This window comes from Pipistrellus hanaki, assembly GCF_964339955.1.
Source record: "Pipistrellus hanaki genome assembly, chromosome: 9".
Classification (NCBI taxonomy): domain Eukaryota; kingdom Metazoa; phylum Chordata; class Mammalia; order Chiroptera; family Vespertilionidae; genus Pipistrellus; species Pipistrellus hanaki.
The window spans coordinates 77550557-77569867 of record NC_140511.1 but is presented as its reverse complement, the minus strand read 5'-3'; the positions used below and the strand labels follow the sequence as shown (position 1 = coordinate 77569867).

Genomic DNA, 19311 nt, shown 5'->3' with positions numbered 1-19311 from the left:
TCCATGTTCACAATTCTTTGCCTTTGCTGTACTGTTAAGCGTCCTCATCTCCGTAAGAGGGAGCAGTCATGGAAAAGTTAAGGCAGTACCCAGCCAGTCAGGGGAATAGCTGGGGTTTGGATGGACTGAGGGGTGCTGGCTCCGCAGGGTCACCCCAAGCTGCCTCTGCAGGGGCGGGGCGTGAGGGCAGGACCCAGCACAGCCTCAGCGATGGAGACCCATAGGCCTGCAGGGCCGCTGCGGCTGGGAAGACGCCCAATTTATTTCGGGCTTCTTCTCCCTCCTCTCTTTACTTTTCTTCTCTTACACATTTTCTCTTCTTTCCGTCTCTTTCCCGCTTTCCCTCTTCCCTTCTCTCCTTTACTTTTTACATGGTCGCTGTTTCTTGAATAAAATGTTTCCCAGTGCTGCTTCTTTTTTTCTTTTTTTTTAATTTCGTGAAGTGAACACTTTGTATTTGGGGCTTTAGGGGGGAAAAATGGAATCGTCTGTGTATCCATGGCCCTTTGAAAAAGAAAAAGGTTGCAGGACAGCGGGCGGAACCAACGTGCGCGGGGCCGCGGGAGTCGCCGGATGTGTTTCCTGGAGAGGCCCCGTCGCTGCTCGTTCCTTTTCAGGTCTCGCACCAGCGCGCATGCGCTGCTGCGCTCCGCCGCTCCCGCCTCCGGCTCGGGCTCGGGCTCCGGGATGTCCGCGTTGTGCGACCCTCCCGGGGCCCCGGGGCCTCCGGGGCCTCCCCCGGCCACCCACGGTCCCGCTCCGCTCAGGTAGTCAGCGCCTCTGGCATCTCCCCCCACCGCGCGGCCCCGCGCAGACTCCCCAGCCTCCTCGGCAGAAACCCGGATCCCGCCGCGGGACTGGCGTCAGGGTTCTCCGAGATTCCTGGTCGGGTCTCCCCAGAACTCGGGAACTACCTCGCCCAAACTCTGGGCTCCAGGAGTGCCCGCACGTCCAAGGTCTTGGTGCTGCCTCCCTCCAAACCCAATGCCTTGGTGCTCCGGACTCCGGCCTTCCTCTCCCAAGAGTCGGGGACATCAGAACTCTTGGGAATCCAGCTGTCCTGCCCCTTTTAGCCCGGGGGAGAGAAGCCCAGGGTCCCCTGACTTCATGGGCTCCCTGAGAGCCCAGGCCCAGAAATTCGGAGAATGCTTTGTGTATTTCTAGCCATTCCCTCCCCACGGAAAAACTCCTATCGGGGTGGGTTTGTGAGATATATATATATATATATATATATATATATATATATATTTATTTATTTATTTATTTTTTGTTGAGGTTCCGGAGAGGAATGGCACAGTCAGAACCCTAGGGGATGCAGTCTTCTTTGGCAAAAAGGGCAGTAAGAGGAAGGGTTGTCTCAACACTGAGCCTCTGAGACTGAACCCATAATGTTTTGGGAGGGGGAGCATTGAAAGGTGTTTTGTCTGTGCCCTGGAACACCTTGGTTCCTAGGCACCTGGAGGTGCTGGGAGAAGTGGTGGTTGTGTGTGTGGAATCCAAGTGGTGGGTGGTTAGGATGTTCGCGGAATATGGGAAGAAACCGTTATTGGGAGGGAGATTTTCTTCCCATTAAGAGTAAAATCCAAGGGGCTTGTGTTGTGGTGGAAAATGCAGTAAAATTGGAAATGTGTTTTTAAATATACTCAGTTGAACAACAATTTATTGAGTACTTCCGATGTACCAGGCGCCTCCATTGAAGGAGATGTAGTATTGAAGAGCACAGAAATGCCTACTACCCTCTTGAAGCTTATAATCTGATCACTTAACCTTGGTTTCCTTATCTGTAAAATGGGATCATCATAATACCTACCTTATTGGGCTCTTGTCTGGATTGAAATAATACAGGTAAAGTACTTTAAAAAAGTACCTAACACAATATTGGTATTATTGAAAGGAAAATAGCTAATGTTTACTGAGTGGTTAGTGTGAAGGTGCTTCAGTGCTTTATGAACATTATCTCTGAGGGAGTTATAGCGATCCCTGTTTTACACAAAAAAAGCAAGCTCACGGAGGGAATGTATCTTGCCCAACATCTCCAACACACCAAGTCTGTCTCTTGTCTCCTTACAGTGCTCAGGAGCTGTCCCAGGAAATCAAGGCTTTTCTGACTGGTGTCGACCCCATTCTGGGCCACCAGCTCTCGGCCCGGGAGCACGCTCGCTGTGGTCTCCTTCTGCTCCGCTCTTTGCCACCTGCCCGGGCTGCCGTGCTTGACCACTTGCGAGGCGTCTTTGATGAAAGTGTCCGGGCCCACCTGGCTGCTCTGGACGAAAGCCCTCTGGCTGGCCCACCTCACCTCCGCCCGCCTGCCCCCTCTCATGTCCCCACGGGGGGCCCTGGTCTAGAGGATGTGGTTCAGGAGGTACAGCAGGTGCTGTCCGAGTTTATTCGGGCCAACCCGAAGGCCTGGGCACCTGTGATCAGTGCATGGTCCATTGACCTCATGGGGCAACTAAGCAGCGCATACTCGGGCCAACACCAGTGTGTGCCCCATGCCGCCGGCTCTCTCAACGAATTGCTGCAGCTGTGGATGGGCTGTCGGGCCACACGCACGCTCATGGACATCTACGTTCAGTGCCTCTCGGCTCTTATTGGTAGCTGCCCCGATGCCTGCGTGGATGCCTTGCTGGATACCTCTGTCCAGCATTCCCCACACTTTGACTGGGTGGTGGCCCATATCGGCTCCTCTTTTCCTGGCACCATCATCTCCCGTGTTCTTTCCTGTGGCCTGAAGGACTTCTGCGTTCATGGTGGGGCTGGAGGTGGAGCTGGCGGCGCTGGTGGAGGCTCTTCTCAAATGCCCTCTACAGACCCCTTCCCTGGATCTCCTGCTATCCCCGGGGAGAAGCGGGTACCCAAGATCGCCTCAGTTGTGGGCATCCTAGGGCACCTGGCCTCCCGCCATGGAGACAGCATCCGACGGGAGCTTCTGCGAATGTTCCATGATAGCCTGGCAGCGGGCATTGGGGGCCGGAGTGGGGACCCCTCCCTTCAGGCCACAGTTCCCTTCCTTCTGCAACTGGCAGTCATGTCACCAGCTCTGCTGGGCACCGTCTCTGGAGAGCTGGTGGATTGCCTTAAGCCCCCAGCTGTGCTGAGTCAGCTTCAGCAACACCTGCAGGGCTTCCCCCGAGAGGAGCTGGACAACATGCTCAACCTGGCTGTGCACCTGGTGAGCCAGGCTTCGGGGGCAGGTGCCTACCGCCTGTTGCAGTTCCTGGTGGACACGGCCATGCCCGCCTCAGTCATTACCACCCAGGGCCTGGCTGTGCCAGATACCGTGCGCGAGGCTTGTGACCGGCTGATTCAGCTGCTGCTGCTACATCTGCAAAAACTGGTTCATCACCGGGGAGGGCCCCCTGGGGAAGGGGTGCTGGGCCCGCCCCCGCCCCCCCGCCCCGTGCCCTTTCTGGATGCGCTAAGAAACCATGTCGGAGAGCTGTGTGGAGAGACATTGCGATTGGAACGGAAGCGCTTCCTCTGGCAGCACCAGCTCCTGGGCCTGCTCTCTGTGTACACTCGGCCTAGCTGTGGACCGGAGGCCTTGGGCCATCTCCTGAGCCGGGCCCGAAGCCCTGAAGAGTTGAGTTTGGCCACCCAGCTGTACGCGGGGCTGGTGGTCAGCCTCTCGGGCCTCCTGCCGCTGGCCTTCCGCAGCTGCTTGGCTCGGGTGCACGCAGGGACTTTGCAGCCTCCCTTCACGGCGCGGTTCCTGCGCAACCTGGCGCTGCTGGTGGGGTGGGAGCAGCAGGGCGGTGAGGGCCCTGCGGCCCTGGGAGCCCGGTTTGGGGAGGCCGCCTCCGCCCATCTCTCCGACCTGGCTCCTCTCCTGCTGCATCCTGAGGAGGATGTAGCGGACGCTGCTGCCTCCCTCCTGGCCATTTGTCCCTTTCCTCCAGAAGCCCTGTCCCCCTCCCAGCTCCTGGGACTGGTGAGAGCTGGGGTGCATCGTTTCTTTGCCTCTCTGAGGCTGCATGGCCCCCCAGGTGTGGCTTCGGCCTCCCAGCTTCTAACCCGCCTCTCTCAGGCCTCCCCTGCAGGGCTTAAGGCTGTCCTGCAGCTGCTGGTGGAAGGAGCCTTACATCGGGGCAACACGGAGCTGTTCGGAGGGGAAGTGGATGAGGACAACGAGACTGTTTCCGTGGTTTCGGCTTCTTTGGCATCTGCCTCCCTGTTGGACACAAACCGGCGGCACACGGCAGCCGTGCCCGGCCCCGGAGGGATTTGGTCAGTTTTCCATGCTGGAGTCATCGGCCGTGGCCTAAAGCCACCGAAGTTTGCTCAGTCACGAAACCACCAGGAAGTGACTTATAACACCCAGAGCCTTCTCAGCCTCCTGGTGCACTGTTGCAGTGCCCCTGGGGGCAGTGAAGGTCGGGGCTGCTGGGGGGCTCCCACGCTGAGCCCGGAGGCTGCCAAAGCGGTGGCAGTGACCTTGGTGGAAAGCGTGTGTCCTGATGCAGCTGGTGCCGAGCTCGCCTGGCCTCCTGAGGAGCACGCCCGGGCCACCGTGGAGCGGGATCTCCGCATTGGCCGGCGCTTCCGGGAACAGCCCCTGCTCTTTGAGCTCTTAAAGCTGGTGGCAGCTGCTCCCCCAGCCCTCTGCTACTGCTCCGTGCTCCTGCGGGGGCTGCTGGCCGCCCTCTTGGGCCACTGGGAAGCCTCTCGCCACCCTGATACAGCCCACTCCCCCTGGCACCTGGAGGCATCCTGCACCCTGGTGGCTGTCATGGCTGAGGGGAGCCTCTTGCCACCAGCCCTGGGTAACATGCACGAGGTATTTAGCCAACTGGCACCTTTCGAAGTGCGTCTGCTACTGCTCAGTGTCTGGGGCTTTCTCCGCGAGCATGGGCCCTTGCCCCAGAAGTTTATCTTTCAATCTGAGCGTGGACGCTTCATCCGGGACTTCTCCAGGGAGGGTGGGGGGGAAGGTGGACCCCATCTGGCTGTGCTGCATAGTGTCCTCCACCGCAACATTGACCGCCTGGGCCTTTTCTCTGGCCGTTTCCAGGCAGCTTCTCCGTCCACGCTACTCCGGCAGGGCACATAGCCTTTTCCTCGCGCTAGAGGCTGAGGCGTTATGAGCAGTGAGACGGGGCTAAGGTGCTGCAGAAAGAGGGAGGTCTCTCTTCTGAGACCTCAGCGTAGAGAGCGCTGTCACTTTTCCCCCTTCCCTTTTTTTCTAAATAAAATTTGCCGATTTGAGACAAACAGTGCAGTGCCTCCGTGATGCTTAGAGCCGGCAGAATAGGACAGTGCAGGCGCCGGACAATCCCGCCTCCGGCCTGAAGCCCCGCCCCTTCCCGAAGTCCCGCCCACCCCGTGAGCGTTTAGAGTGCGAGTCCGCCAATGGCGCGGCCGCCCGCAGCCGGGCCAATCCTGAGGCCGGAAGGGGCGGGCGCTGAGGAACGTGGCTCCGCGCGCGCAGGGGGAGGGGAGGCTCGGGGTCAAGGAGCAAACCCGGCACAAGATGGCGGCGGTAGCGGCAGTGGCTACGCGTAGGAGGCGGTGAGGAGTCCGGAACCCGTGGCGCGCCCGGGACGCCCCCACACCCCCCAAGCCCCATATCTCTTCTTCCTGATTGTCTTCCCGAGATCCTGCCACCTCCGGCGCCGCGAGGGCGTCCTGTCTCTGGAGGCTGCTTCAAGCGCCCCCCGCTTCCTCGCGGCAGACCCGCACGGCGTTGGGGGCCCGTCCTTGTGGTCCTTGCTCCGGCGGCTCAGAAAGGCCGCAGCCGTGCGCCCTTGTCGGCTCTGGCCGTTCGCTGCCGCCTCCCTTCCCTGGCGGCTCCCCGCGATGGACGCTGCCGCCTCCGTGCAGGGCTCGGGCCATCAGGGCGGGGACGAGACGTGGCCGGGCCTCCGGGAACTCCGCTTGCAGCCGGCAGTCCGGCCTGCGCCCCCTTCGTGCCCGCCCCGCCGGCAGAGCCCCTGCCCGGCCCCGTCTGGTCTCCACGTGGGCACCGGCGCGGCGGGTCAGGTGTCCACGCTCACCGGGCACAGCTGGGGCAGGATCCCGCGAGTTCACAGTCCGCCTGGATGATGTTGCTCAAACACCACATGTAATCGAAGGGTTTGGTCTGCGCTCTGGAATGTATGTTACCAGAAAGAAAGAAAGAAAAAAAAAAAAACGGTTCGAAAGAATCACCGGCTCCACAAAGCCTTTACCGGGACCTAACGGATGTGCTGGGGTGGGAGAGGCGTGTGCTGAGCGGCGTGAGGAAAGCGTGGGTCATCCACACAACTCTCTGGAAGTCTGATCCGAACCTGCCCCGCTGCTCACTCCTCATTTCGGCCTTTGGGCCACCCCTGGCTCTGGGGCGTTCAGGGCACCCCGACACGTCACATTGGAGCGATCTCTTAGGAAGCCTGTCCCCGTTGGCACCTGGCCAGGCCCATTGCACAGGCTGTGCGCAGAGGACGCCAGAGGGTCTTGGGCCCACTCTCCTGTGGGTTCCCGCTGCTCCAGGCAGGCGGACGTGGGTGCCCTGGGCCAGGGTGGCTGGTGCCGTCCCTCCGGACCTGGGCCAAGAGGCTGGCTGTTGAGTGGTGGGTCTAGTGGCATTTCTGCGTGGTGGCTCCTGCTTGTTCCTCTTGGCATATTCAACCACAGCGCCCGGTGTTTGCCTCCACTTCCCGTCTGGCCTGGCTTCTGGCGCTGGAGGGCCTACTGGGTTCCGTGACCTCCTTCCTGCTGGTTTTGGTTCCCTGAGCTTTCAGGCAGACACTGAGGCTGGTGCTGGGTACAGTGTGTGGAGCAGGCCCTACTCCGGTTTCCCCGTGAGCAGGCTGCAGAGTTGTCATGCTTAGGAGAAGCCTGTGTTTTGGGGTTTTCTCCCCGATGTGGACTTCCCCATCACAGGGAGAGCATGTTTAAGCCGCAGACCCCCGGGGCCCTGAGAATCTTCCTTCCATAAGCAAGACACTATAGTTGAGAACCCCTGTTTAGGATATACCCAGAACTGTAGGGTGACTATAGTCTTCAAAGGAACTCGTTAAATAAGCTGGTTAAATCCCTCGTCTGTCCTGCGGTATTACAGTGGGAAAGGGGTAGTTTGTGGTGGCCTTGGGGTGATGGTCCTCACGGGCAGGCCCTGCTGGAGGTTCGTGTGCTGTGCTGCGCTTCATGGAGCACGTTGGCCTGGAGTTAGGCAGAGATGCGTGCAATCCCATTTCACCCCTTACTCGCTGTTCCGTCTTGGATGGATGATTGAACCTTGCATGCCTCAATTTTCCCGTCTGGGAAAAGTCTCAATCCTATAGTCCCCAAGAGGACAGCGGCAGGGAGGGAGGGAGTGTAGATAAAGAAGGATCTGAACCCTGACGCCAAGGAGTTGCTTAGGGAGCTTTTACAGAATTCTGATGCCCAGGCCCCTCTTCAAACCAGTTAGTTCAGAATCACTGTGGGTGAGACCCAGGCTTTATTTATTTATTTATAATTGATTTGAGAAAGGGGTGGGGGAGGGAACAGGTTTGTTGGTCCACTTATTCATGCATTCATTTGGTTAATTCTTCTTATTTTTTTTTTTTTGCTTAAAGTAGTACATATCTCTCCTTTTTTCCCAACTGACCCCCCCACCCTCGCCCTGAGGGCTAGCCCTCACCACCCCAGTGTTTGTGTCCATTGATTATGCTAATCCATTTGGTTGATTCTTGTCCGTGCCCTGATGAGGGTATTAAACTCGAAACCTTTGCTTATTGGGACGCTCTAACCTACTGTGCTACCCGCCAGGGAAGAAACACTTGACATTTTAAAAAACTGCAGGCAGAGTTGCAAATCAGGGAGAGAAAGCAGTTGGCCAGGTTGCTGGGGTCCAGGAAGATTCAATACAAGTTCGCTATCCCTGTTCTTTCCAGACGTGGGTGGTGCTAGTGGTGACTTTGAAGATAAAGGAGTGGAGATTGGAGGAGCTGGTACCTGGGGTGCTGGGGTGTTAGGACCCTAGCCGCTGTGAGGAGCATGCTGGCTCTTTCACGTTTTCTCTGTTGCCCCACCCAGTGCCTTCCCCTGGAAAGCCAGGACTTGCTTTGTTGCCCTCTTCCACACACAGGTGCCACCACTTCCCCTGGGGCAGCTGCTCCTGCTCCTGCTCCGAGGCTGATGTAACCGCAGTCAGTACCAAGGCCTCTGAAGGCCAAAGAGCCTTGGTCCACTTCCTTTGCCTTTTGTTTGTTTGTTACTAAAAACCATTGAACTGTTTATTTTCTGCATTTAATTTTTTTTTTTATTGATTTCAGAGAGGAAGGGAGAGAGAGGGAGAGAGAGAGAAACATCAATGATGGGAATCATTGATTGGCTGCCTCTTGCACAATCAGGGATTGAGCCTACAACCTGGACATATGCCCTGACCGGTAATCGAATTGTGACCTCCTGGTTTATAGGTTGATGCTCAGCCACAGAGCCACCACTGAGCCAGGCTCTCTGCCTTTCTTTTTTTTAAATTTATTTGCTTAGCTCTTTGCCTTTTTAAAGGAAGGTGTGAATGAGCTAACTCCTCAGCCTGACAACTTAACCTCATGCCCATCTTTTCCCCTCTTTTCTGAGCTGTCTCCTAGGACTGTGGCTTTTACCCCTGCAAGTGCGGCCCTTTCTGAACCCAGACTGATTGTTCCCTCTTTTGTCATTTTTCTCCTTAGGTCTGGGACCGGTTTGGTCCTGGCTTGTCTAGGGGTCTGCCTGGGACTCACCCTTGCCGTGGATAGAAGCAACTTCAAGACCTGTGAAGAAAGTTCCTTCTGCAAGTATGATATTCTAGGGGAGGGGGAGGTTGGGTAGTACAGGTGGTATCTGTGGCAGATGGGGCAGCCTGGGGACACTGCAGGTGATGGGGAGCTTATAGACATTGGGGTACCCTCCCACCTTCTTAACCATTCCGCTTGACAGGCGACAGCGAAACATACAGCCAGGCCACTCTCCATACCGAGCCTTGTTGGATTCTCTGCAGCTTGGTCCTGATGGCCTCACAGTCCATCTGATCAACGAGGTCACCAAGGTCAGGAGGGAAAGGAACTCTGGTGGGGGTTGGGAAATGGCTAAGGGGGGATCCGGGAAGGGGGGACCTACAGCCAGCATCCTGTCCTAGCCATTTTGGGACTTTCACTTTGTGAAAGGGTCTAGAAGCGGGAGACCCCTTAGGAGGAAGTGGGTTCAGAGGTCATTCCCTGGTATACCCTCCACTTTCCCCAGGTGTTGCTGGTGCTGGAGCTCCAGGGGCTGCAAAAGAACATGACGCGGATCAGGATCGATGAACTGGAGCCCCGGCGGCCTCGATACCGGGTGCCGGATGTGCTGGTGGCTGATCCCCCCACAGCTCGGTAAAGCTTTCAGAAAACCTGCCCATCCTCAGGGCCCTTTTCTCCTTCCTGACTGAGAAATGTCACTTGGCAGTTGACCTTTCTTACATTGGGATGATAGCTGGCGAGCACCTTGCCACAATCCTCAACCTTCCCTGTCTCTTTTTGTTTCACTTATTTTCTCTTTCACTTAAAGAAAAAAATACACACACACACATCTTACTTATTTCAGAGAGGAAGGGAAAGGGGGGGAGAGAGAGAGAAATATCAATGATGAGAGAGAATCATCAATCAGCTTCCTCCTTCTCGGCCCCCACTGGGGATTGAGCCTGAAACCTGAACATGTGCTCTGACTGGGAATCAAACCATGACCTCCTGGTTCATAGGTCAGCACTCACCCCCTGAGACACACCTGCCAGGCTTAAATGTTTGACTTAGAAGCTAGCAAATCCTTCACCCAGCCCACCCATATGCCTCTCTTTGTCCCGTACCCCTGACTCCCCATTACATTGTGATTCTGAAGTCGCTCAGTCCTGTGGCTTTGTGTTCTTGCAGTGTGTCATGTATGCACATAAGCACATAAATACATTATGTGTCTGTGCCTAAGCAATAAGTTACATGGTTTTGTTCATTTCTGAGCTTTATAAGGACGTTCATCTCAATGAATGTCTTCAGGAATTTCCTCTTTTCACATAACTTTATTTTAAAATATATTTTTATTTCAGAGAGAAAGGGAGAGGGAGAGAGAGAAACATCAATGATGAAAGAGAATCATTGATTGGCTGCCTCCTGCATCCCCCCTTACTGGGGATCAAGCCCACAACCTGGGCATGTGCCCTTGATCAGAATCGAACCTGGGACCCTTCGGTCTGCGGGCCGATGCTCTATCCACTGAGCCAAACCAGCTGGGGCTCACATAACTTTATTTAACTCTGTTGCACGTAGTTCATTTTTTTCCTGCTGATTATGTTTTATGATTCTATCCCAGCTTATCTATCATCTTTGTGTTGAACATTGTAGTTGTTTGCAGTGTTGCATGAACATTGTTGTCCGTGTCTCCTGGGTCCCTGGCAAGTTTCTCTTCAGTCATAGCTAGGAGGGGGCTGCAAAGCTGTGGGACGTGGAGATGACCAGCTTTCTAAGATAGCGCCCAAAGGCTTACCGGCTACACTTCCGCCGGCAGCGCGGGGTGCGCCCTGATCCACATTGGTCCCGCCGCCCCCTTCTTCTGAAGTGCCGCAGCTCCAGTCTTGGTCCTTTGTCCTTGTTCATATCCCCTTTGATCCTCTTTCCAGGCTTTCCGTCTCTGGCCGAGACGACAACAGTGTGGAGCTGACCGTGGCCGAGGGGCCCTATAAAATCATCCTGACAGCACGGCCCTTCCGCCTGGACCTGCTGGAGGACCGCAGCCTTCTGCTCAGCGTCAACGCCCGCGGACTCCTGGGCTTTGAGCACCAGAGGGCCCCCCGGGTCTCGTGAGTACTGGGTGGGGACTGAAGGCCACCTAGCTGAAAGGGCCTAAGGTGTTATGGGGTCTGGCCCTGGGTCCCTGGGGAAGACAGGGTGGTAGGACAGTCAGGTAGGGGCTGAGGCTGGGGGAAGTGTCTGTCAGAGAGGCTAGGAAGCAGGCCAGGCCAGTTTTCTTCACTTCCTCTGAAGACCAGGAGGCAGTCACTTGGTGCCTGAGCTGCACCTCAAGCCCCTCCTCTGAGAGGCCTGCCTGGGTCTGCCTTTCCCTGTTCCCCTTCTCATGCCATCCCATTTCCCAGATTTATTTTCTTCCTCTCCCCCTCCCCCCGTCTGGAAGTTTGTCAACTGAAACTCACTTTTATGTTTCTGTTTTTGTGTTGGTTTTGTGCCTCCTTTTTCCCTTCCCTACCCATCTCCTCCCGCCCTAGTTTCTCGGATAAAGTTAGTGTCACGCTCGGTAGCATTTGGGATAAGATCAAGAACATTTTCTCTAGGTAAATCCATGGCCATTGGTACTGTATGTGTTCCTCTGCCTTCACCCACCCTTCACGCTGACCCCCAGGGGAAGGTGCCCCACACCCTCCCGTGCCCTGCCCTTCACTCACCTCTTTCTCTCCAGCTATGTGGTCCCTGGTCCCAGTTCTTCTGACTGGGAGGAGGAAGATGAAATATTGGGAGCTCCTAAGGAATGTAGGGCGCTTCTTGCTTTGCCAAGGGCTGGAGAGATGCTGCCTGTTGCTGGGGTTCCTGGCGCTCAGAGGGGGCTCACTAGGCTCTGAGCAGAGCTGCTTGCCAGCTGCCCTTGCCAGCAGTCTTTGGCACACCTCTGTGTGAGTCCCTGCATGTATCCGTAGAGGCTTGGTCACGGTGTGACCCACTGGCCTTTGCCAAACCCTGTGCCAGGCCAGCAGGCTGAGGCCCAGCAAGGGCATTTGGGGCCAGAGTTTCCCGGGAGGCAGCAGAGCCAGGACTGGCACTCCGACCCAGGCCATTGAGCCTCTGGGAACACCTCCTGTGGCCTTTACCCCTCCTTGTCCTGTGGACACTTATGTGTTCTCTGGGGTCCCTCTCCGAGCCTAACCATTCAGTCCCTCCTCCAATGCCTTCGTTCCTTTGGACCCTTGGCTCTCTACTCCCTCACCCCTCCTTCCACTAGCCCCTCGTCCCTGCCCCCTCTGGATTGGAGCAGACAGCTCTCCTACCTTCCAGGCCAGAATCGAAAGACCCCGCTGAGGGCGATGGCGCCCAGCCCGAGGGAGCCCCTGGGGATGGGGACAAGGCAAGTGTGTGGGGCTGAGTGGTTGGCGCACAGGGCTGGCTGGGAGGTCGGAGGGGAAGGCCCACATGATAGCCCATGCTTGCTGTCAGGGACGGGACTGAGGAATTGGGCGGGGAGGAGAGAGCCGCGGTGTGATGGCAGTGGTCTGCTTCTCCCTCACAGCCAGAGGAGACCCCGGGGAGCACAGAGAAAGAGGAGCCGGGAGCCTGGGAGGAGACGTTCAAAACACACTCTGACAGCAAGCCGTACGGTGAGGGGCGGAGCGCCTGGGCAGGGGCATGGGCGTCCGCGGGGCAGCAGCCCTGAGCGCCCCCTTTGCTTTTCTTCCAGGCCCCACGTCTGTGGGCTTGGACTTCTCGCTGCCGGGCATGGAGCATGTGTATGGGATCCCTGAGCATGCAGACAGCCTGAGGCTGAAGGTCACTGAGTGAGTCCATGCTGGCCTCAGGATGTGGGCACAGGAGTGGGAAGGTGGACAGTGTGCATGCGGATTGGATACGCCAGTCAGGCATGGGTCACTCACTCCCTGTGCCCAGATCACCTTTATCACTGGAAGGTTCTTCTTTGATAAAGGGCAGGGGCCGTGTCTTACCCCTGACCGTGTCTGTGGGGTGGGTGGCGGTGTGTGTGCCAGGGCCCGGGGCCAGCCTGTCTGTCTGCCTGCAGGGGTGGGGAGCCATATCGCCTCTACAATTTGGATGTGTTCCAGTACGAGCTGTACAACCCCATGGCCCTGTACGGGTCCGTGCCTGTGCTCCTGGCACACAGTCCTCAGCGCGACCTGGGCATCTTCTGGCTCAACGCCGCGGAGACGTGGGTGGACATATCCTCCAACACAGCCGGGAAGGTGAGCGCGCACGGGGCAGGGAGAGGGCACGTCAGGCCTAGAGGCAGTGTGCTGGCAGGAGCTTGGAAGAGGCTGGTGGGGTAGCCCATCTGGGGTTGGGTGGAGAGGGGGCCTGGGCCTTGGGAGCAGCTGGGAGTGCCTGCCACTTGCAGAAGGCACACTCACCCGTTTCTTGTCAGTGCGTTATGGGCGGGTGCTCTGGGTGCTGGGGCGGCGCTGCTCCCTGAGGTAGGAAAGGGCCTCCGCTCAGGGCGGAAGCGCTGTTACAGACACAGAGACAGCAGCCGGGAGGAAGACGAGCAGCGGTCACGGGTGGGCGTGGAGCGGCAGCGCCCCAGGTGGTGCCCCGGGAAAGCCTCACTGGGAGGGACATTTAGTCTCAGCTCAGTGGACTGCTTAGCCAGCGTGAGGGCTTGGAGGAAAACATTGCTGCTGTGTCTGCGGTTGGGGAACTTCTCTCTGGTCCCCTCTCCAGACCCTGTTTGGGAAGATGCTAGACTACCTGCAGGGCTCCGGGGAAACCCCGCAGACAGATGTCCGCTGGATGTCGGAGAGCGGCATCATCGATGTCTTCCTGCTGCTTGGGCCCTCTGTCTCGGACGTCTTCCGGCAGTACGCCAGTCTCACCGGTACGTGGCCCCACGCTGCGCAGGGCAGCTGCAGCCTTGGTCTTCGGAGAGGAGTGGCTCTTCAGAAGCCCTGTGCCCTGCAGTCCCCCTTTGGTGTACAAGCCTCCCTCCATTTCCGGTCCCCAGAAGCCCCAGGCTGGCTGGTTCCATTGTGACCCCCGTCCCTCGCTGAACCTGCAGGGACCCAGGCCTTGCCCCCGCTCTTCTCCCTCGGCTACCACCAGAGCCGCTGGAACTACCGGGACGAGGCCGACGTGCTGGCGGTCAACCAGGGCTTCGATGACCACGACCTGCCCTGCGACGTCATCTGGCTGGACATCGAGCACGCGGACGGCAAGCGGTACTTCACCTGGGACCCCAGCCACTTCCCCCAGCCCCTCGCCATGCTGGAGAAGCTGGCAGCCAAGAGGCGGAAGGTAAGAGGACCACGGCCCTGGCTGGGCGTCTGACGGCCCCGGAGAGCGCTGACCGCCGTGTCATTTGCCCCCAGCTGGTGGCCATTGTGGACCCCCACATCAAGGTGGACTCTGGCTACCGCGTGCACGAAGAGCTGCAGAGCCAGGGTCTCTATGTCAAAACGCGGGATGGCTCCGACTATGAGGGCTGGTGCTGGCCAGGTAGGGATGCAGCCCCAGAATGGAGGGAGAGGCTGTCAGGAGCCCAAGGAGGTGGAATGGTGACCGTCACGGCCCTTGGGGTTAACAGCCACCCTTAATTTCTAGGCGCCGCTGGTTACCCCGACTTCACCAATCCCCGGATGAGGGCCTGGTGGGCTGACATGTTCAACTTCGACGATTATAAGGTTTGGCAGGCCTCTTTCTCGACCTGCATCTGTCTCTACCCCCACCCCACCCCCACCCCTCTTCTACCTCCTTGAGTTGGTCATTCTCTGCTTGTTAACCTGTGTGGTGGGTGCCGATAGTATCGGGGGCCTTGATGGCCCTGAGAAAGGCATCCTTCTGGATTCCAAGGAGCTCTTTGCTCTGACACTGTCTTCTTCCTCCCCTCTGCCCTCCTGTCCCCATGTTCTTCCTGTGCTCTTAGGGCTCCGCTCCCAACCTCTATGTGTGGAATGACATGAACGAACCCTCTGTGTTCAATGGCCCTGAGGTCACCATGCTCAAGGACGCCCAGCATTACGGCGGCTGGGAGCACCGAGACGTGCACAACATCTACGGCTTCTACGTGGTAAGAGGCTGGAGCGGAGGGCTGGGGCTGGGGAACTTGCAGCAGATGACAGCTGGCTGCTGCTCACTGCCCCCTCCTGTCTTCACCAGCACATGGCGACTGCTGACGGTCTGGTGCAGCGCTCTGGGGGTGTGGAGCGCCCCTTTGTCCTGAGCAGGGCGTTCTTCGCTGGCTCCCAGCGCTTTGGTGAGACGCGGAGGGTAGAGCTGAGGGAGAGGATGGGAGGCCAGCGGGGAGGAGCCGTGGGCCCGGGCCTGGCTCTCGGAAAGCCGTCCATGCAGCCTCCGGCTCTGCACTTCAGGGAGCCAGGGAGGGGTGTCCATGCACGTGCTCCCGTGACTGTCCTCTTCCGGACCCTGGGGCCAGAGCTGAGGTGGCAGGTCAGAGGCCAGCTGAAAGGCTGAGCCCTTCCTGTTTGCAAGCTCCCTCCCTCTCGTCTTCCCCAGGAGCCGTGTGGACAGGGGACAACACTGCCGACTGGGACCACTTGAAGATTTCTATCCCCATGTGCCTCAGCCTGGCGCTGGTGGGGCTGTCCTTCTGTGGGGGTGAGAGGGGATTGGTGGTCCTCGGTTTGGTGGGGGGGGCAGGTAGCGGGCACAGGACCTGGGCATGACTGGAGAGCTGAGAGTCCAGCGTGGGGCCTTGGGGCGCACCTAGGCAGCTGCCCTCCTCACCCTCTTTTCCAACTTCCTCCCCTGTGCCAGCTGATGTGGGCGGCTTCTTCAAGAATCCGGAGCCAGAGCTGCTTGTGCGCTGGTACCAGATGGGTGCCTACCAGCCATTCTTCCGGGCACATGCCCACTTGGACACTGGGCGGCGAGAGCCGTGGCTGTTACCGTCTCAGTACCACGACGTCATCCGAGACGCCTTGGGCCAGCGATACTCCCTGCTGCCTTTCTGGTACACCCTCTTCTACCAGGCCCACCGCGAAGGGTTTCCTGTCATGAGGTGAGGCCCGGTCTGCGCGTCCGCTGGCTGGGACGGCTCCGTCTCTGCACCTTTCCTCACTCGCCAGGCTCTGCAGAGGAAGCTCAAGCATAAGCAGGGGCCAGTAGGAGCGGCTAGAAGTGGACATTATTGAGTACTTAGGCAGGCGAGACATTATTCACCGCCACCCCCATCGCGGAATCGAGGCCGACAAGTGTCCTAGCTGAGGAACGTTTATTCTTGGGAGGAAACAAATACATAAATGAGAAAGTTGCCAGCAGGGTCTATTTTCCAAAGAGCTGTCACTCACCTGTGTGGTGAGTGACAGCTCTTTGGAAAATAGAGGAGCATATGGAACCAGGTTCCACTCGTGGCCTTTTGAGAAGAAGAGCATGTGAGGGAGGCCTGAGTGAGGACTAGGAGGGCTTTTGTGATCTAGAGGAAGAGTTCCAAACAGATGAGGCTCCAAGTGCAGAGTCCTCACGTGGAAGCGGGTGCGTGGTGTTCCAGGACTGGAAAAGCAGCGTGTCTCCGGGGAGGAGCGGAAGGAGAGGGAGGAGATGAGATGGAAGAGAAAGGAGGACCTGGTCCTGGAGGCCTGCTGGCCAGGGTCACCCTGCGGCCGCTGATGGCTGCGTGCAGAGCAGTGCGAGGGGCGGCAGGGGAGCAGGGAGCTGGGCGAGGGAGTTCCTGCCGAGGCAGAGCGGAGGGCGCAGAGCTGAAGTCCTCCCCCGCACGCTGGCTGCAAGCTCCCGCTCCCCGCCTGTGCTGTGCTTATCAGCTGCCGCGGTGGCGTGTTGGACATCTGCCAAAACAGCAAGTGTGTTCCTTTCCTGTCTTCCTCCTCCCAGGCCCCTGTGGGTACATTATCCTCAGGATGTGAGCACCTTCAGCATGGATGACCAGTTCCTGCTCGGTGAGCAATGCGGCACAGCTGGTGGGGAGGGCTGTGACCACGGGAGGGAGGCAGGGAGGCTGGTGGTGCAGGAGGCAGGCGCCGTGGTGCTCCCTGTCTGGCAACCGATCTCTCTAGTTCTGAGTGGATTTCTGGTGTGTTTTAGGGGATGCGTTGCTGGTTCACCCTGTATCAGACCCTGGGGCTCATGGTGTGCAGGTCTATTTGCCTGGCCAAGGGGAGGTGAGTTAGGGAAGGGTGTGGTGGGAAATGATGGAAGGGAGGCCAGATGGGGTACTTAAGAGGGTGGCCCTGTGTGGTGAGTGACCAATTCCTCTCTTGTCGCCCACAGGTGTGGTATGACGTTCAGAGCTACCAGAAGCATCACGGTCCACAGACCCTGTACCTGCCTGTGACTCTCAGCAGTGTGAGTATGCCCCCCCCCCCCCCCCCAAGCTCGGCTGCCTGGAGGCTTCCTGAGGGGAGACAGCATGTGCTTATGCCTGTGTGCGAACACAAGATGCTGCAAGGCCGGGTGGACGGCAGCCAGCTTCATCCAGCTGTGTCCTTCCCCAGATCCCCGTGTTCCAGCGCGGAGGGACCATTGTGCCCCGGTGGATGCGCGTGCGGCGCGCTTCAGACTGCATGAAGGATGACCCCATCACGCTCTTTGTGGCACTCAGCCCGCAGGTGAGGCATGGCGGTCCCCGGGATGGATGACCCTCCCTCCCGCCTGGCTCAGCTCTCACGGTCCCACTTCCTCCGCAGGGCACAGCCCAAGGAGAGCTCTTTCTAGACGACGGGCACACGTTCAACTACCAGACTCGGCACGAGTTCCTGCTGCGACGATTCTCATTCTCTGGCAACGCCCTTGTCTCCAGGTAATGAGGCGCCCTCTGCCTGGGCAGCTTCTGGGGCGGCTGGGCCTCGGGGTGCTCACAGCTCACCGGGCCCTTTTCTTGCTGTGGTGCACCTCCTTCCTCCTACTCGGACGCCTCTCTCCCTGACTGTACTCCCATCTCGCTCCCTCCAGCTCAGCAGACCCCAAAGGCCACTTTGAGACCCCGATCTGGATTGAGCGGGTGGTGATCATGGGGGCTGGGAAGCCAGCAGCCGTGGTGCTCCAGACCAAAGGTGAGGAGAGGGGAGGCCAGGGCAGGCTGGGGACACCCCGCCGGAGCGAAGGAGTGGTATGTGTGAGTTTATCGCTATGACGACGACCCCGTCTTCCTCCACCAGGATCTCCCGAGAGCCGCCTGTCCTTCCAGCACGACCCCGAGACCTCTGTGCTGATCCTGCGCAAGCCTGGCGTCAACGTGGCCTCCGACTGGAGCATTCACCTGCGATAACCCGAGGGGTGCTGCGGGGAGGGTGCTGTTGTGACATGCGTTCCTGTTCCTTCCGCCTCGGAGTTTGACCTTCCCCAGACATCACTGTTCCTATCCCAGGACCCAGGTCTGCCAGCACCTGCAGGAGGAGAGGGCTGTCTGTGCTGTGAACCCCCCTCCCCCCAAGTCCCCGAGCCTCCCTTCACCCCAGCACTCTGTTGCTCTGCTCTGTCTGGGGCACATGCACCTGTGAAGACCTGGGACCACAGGGCCCTTGCTTTCCCTTCTTCCTTCTGGCGTCCTGGACCCCCAGACCCTCTCCACTCCTGCCTCGGGGTCTGGATGCCATTCCTTGGGAGAAGTTGAGGGCAGTGAGCTTTAGGGCTCCTTTTCTCCGGCTGCTTCCTCCTCCCAGGCTGCTGTCCCTCTTTATTTCTTCCTCCTGCCGCTTCTGTCAGCCCTCCCCTTTCTGTGTCCCACTGAGACCCGGGACCACCCTTCCCGGTGAGGCTGAGTGATCAAAGGCGTGAGGTTTCTGGAGAAGGTCCTCTTCCCTCTCTTCCCGCTGCTTCCAGCCTCGCCTCTTTCCCGTTCCTTCCGGAGCTGCTGCAGCTCTGACGGGGCAGCTCTGCCCCTGTCCTTAGGGGAGAGAAGTTTCCACTTCTTAAGTGGGGGTGGGCATTACACTTATTTTGTCCCCTTTTTGTCCCCTTGAGGGGCATTCAAGATGGAGAAATCAGTTGTGGTTTCATTGAATCACAGTCACCTGTATTTATTGCTGGGAGAAGGCTAAGGGGGTGGGGGGGATGATCATGTGTGCCCGGGGTTGGCCCGAAGCCCTGGATGGGGGGTGGGGAGTGAGGGAGGACTAACTGGGGATGAGGGGACATACATATTTGTGACAAAATTTTTTTTACTTCCTCTTGGCCCCCAGCTGTGACAGGTTTTGATAAAAGGAGAAACAATAAAGAGATAAACAATAAATAGCGGTTGGTGTCTGGATTCTAGTCCTGGCCTGAATTATAGACCCTTAGAAGCCTATAGGCCTGACATTGTATATGTAGCCTCAGCATAAGCCTTGCTCATTCAGAAAAATGAAGAGAGCAAGCCTGTCCCAGTTCGCTGGGTGCCAGCATTGTCCTAGAGGAGCCCCAGGAGGCCATCGGATTGTGAATGAGAAGGCGGTGACGCAGTGAACCTGCTGCGCTCCGGAAGGCCACCTCGCAGGCCTGACAGGCTCAGTGGCCAAAAGTTACCACAGGTCCAGCCGGCACGGCTCAGCCTATGAACCAGGAGGTCACGGTTCAATTCCCAGTCAGGCAGGGCACACGTCCGGGTTACAGGCTCCATCCCCAGTGGAGGTTGTGCAGGAGGCAGCCGATCAATGATTCTCTCTCATTGATGTTCTGTTCTTCCTCTCCCTTCCTCTCTGAAGTCACAAGATAAATAATG

General features: G+C 58.1%; 2 protein-coding genes across 5 annotated transcripts; both read left to right on the top strand.

Annotated features, from left to right (window-relative positions):
- The first annotated feature begins 620 nt into the window (after window positions 1-620).
- On the top strand, window positions 621-5211 carry INTS5 (integrator complex subunit 5). Its single transcript, XM_084894791.1, has 2 exons — window positions 621-767; window positions 2071-5211. The coding sequence occupies exons 1-2, from the start codon at window positions 688-690 to the stop codon at window positions 5048-5050; spliced, it is 3060 nt and encodes a 1019-aa protein (XP_084750917.1). The 5' UTR covers window positions 621-687; the 3' UTR covers window positions 5051-5211.
- A 182-nt stretch (window positions 5212-5393) lies between these two features.
- On the top strand, window positions 5394-18843 carry GANAB (glucosidase II alpha subunit). 4 transcript variants are annotated; one of them, XM_084894793.1, is made up of 25 exons: window positions 5394-5508; window positions 8637-8741; window positions 8884-8992; window positions 9187-9314; window positions 10589-10768; window positions 11192-11257; window positions 11973-12042; window positions 12205-12292; window positions 12373-12469; window positions 12709-12889; window positions 13365-13518; window positions 13699-13934; window positions 14009-14135; window positions 14241-14320; window positions 14563-14706; window positions 14796-14892; window positions 15153-15254; window positions 15414-15657; window positions 16488-16552; window positions 16698-16774; window positions 16884-16958; window positions 17108-17221; window positions 17300-17412; window positions 17565-17665; window positions 17771-18843. In XM_084894793.1, the coding sequence occupies exons 1-25, from the start codon at window positions 5471-5473 to the stop codon at window positions 17878-17880; spliced, it is 2901 nt and encodes a 966-aa protein (XP_084750919.1). In that variant the 5' UTR covers window positions 5394-5470; the 3' UTR covers window positions 17881-18843. The 4 variants fall into 4 exon arrangements, with proteins under 4 accessions (XP_084750919.1, XP_084750918.1, XP_084750921.1 ...); XM_084894792.1 differs by having other exon boundaries at window positions 11973-12046; window positions 12209-12292; XM_084894795.1 differs by lacking the exon at window positions 11192-11257.
- Window positions 18844-19311: the final 468 nt, after the last annotated feature.

What these genes read in the sequence shown, in the direction of transcription:
- INTS5 (XM_084894791.1), top strand. Translation starts at nt 688, where the DNA reads ATGTCCGCGTTGTGCGACCCTCCCGGGGCCCCGGGGCCTCCGGGGCCT. An exon ending in CACGGTCCCGCTCCGCTCAG is followed by an intron (nt 768 to 2,070) that starts GTAGTCAGCGCC and finishes GTCTCCTTACAG; the next exon opens with TGCTCAGGAGCTGTCCCAGG.
- GANAB (XM_084894793.1), top strand. Translation starts at nt 5,471, where the DNA reads ATGGCGGCGGTAGCGGCAGTGGCTACGCGTAGGAGGCG. An exon ending in TCAACTTCGACGATTATAAG is followed by an intron (nt 14,321 to 14,562) that starts GTTTGGCAGGCC and finishes CTGTGCTCTTAG; the next exon opens with GGCTCCGCTCCCAACCTCTA. An exon ending in GGATGACCAGTTCCTGCTCG is followed by an intron (nt 16,553 to 16,697) that starts GTGAGCAATGCG and finishes GGTGTGTTTTAG; the next exon opens with GGGATGCGTTGCTGGTTCAC.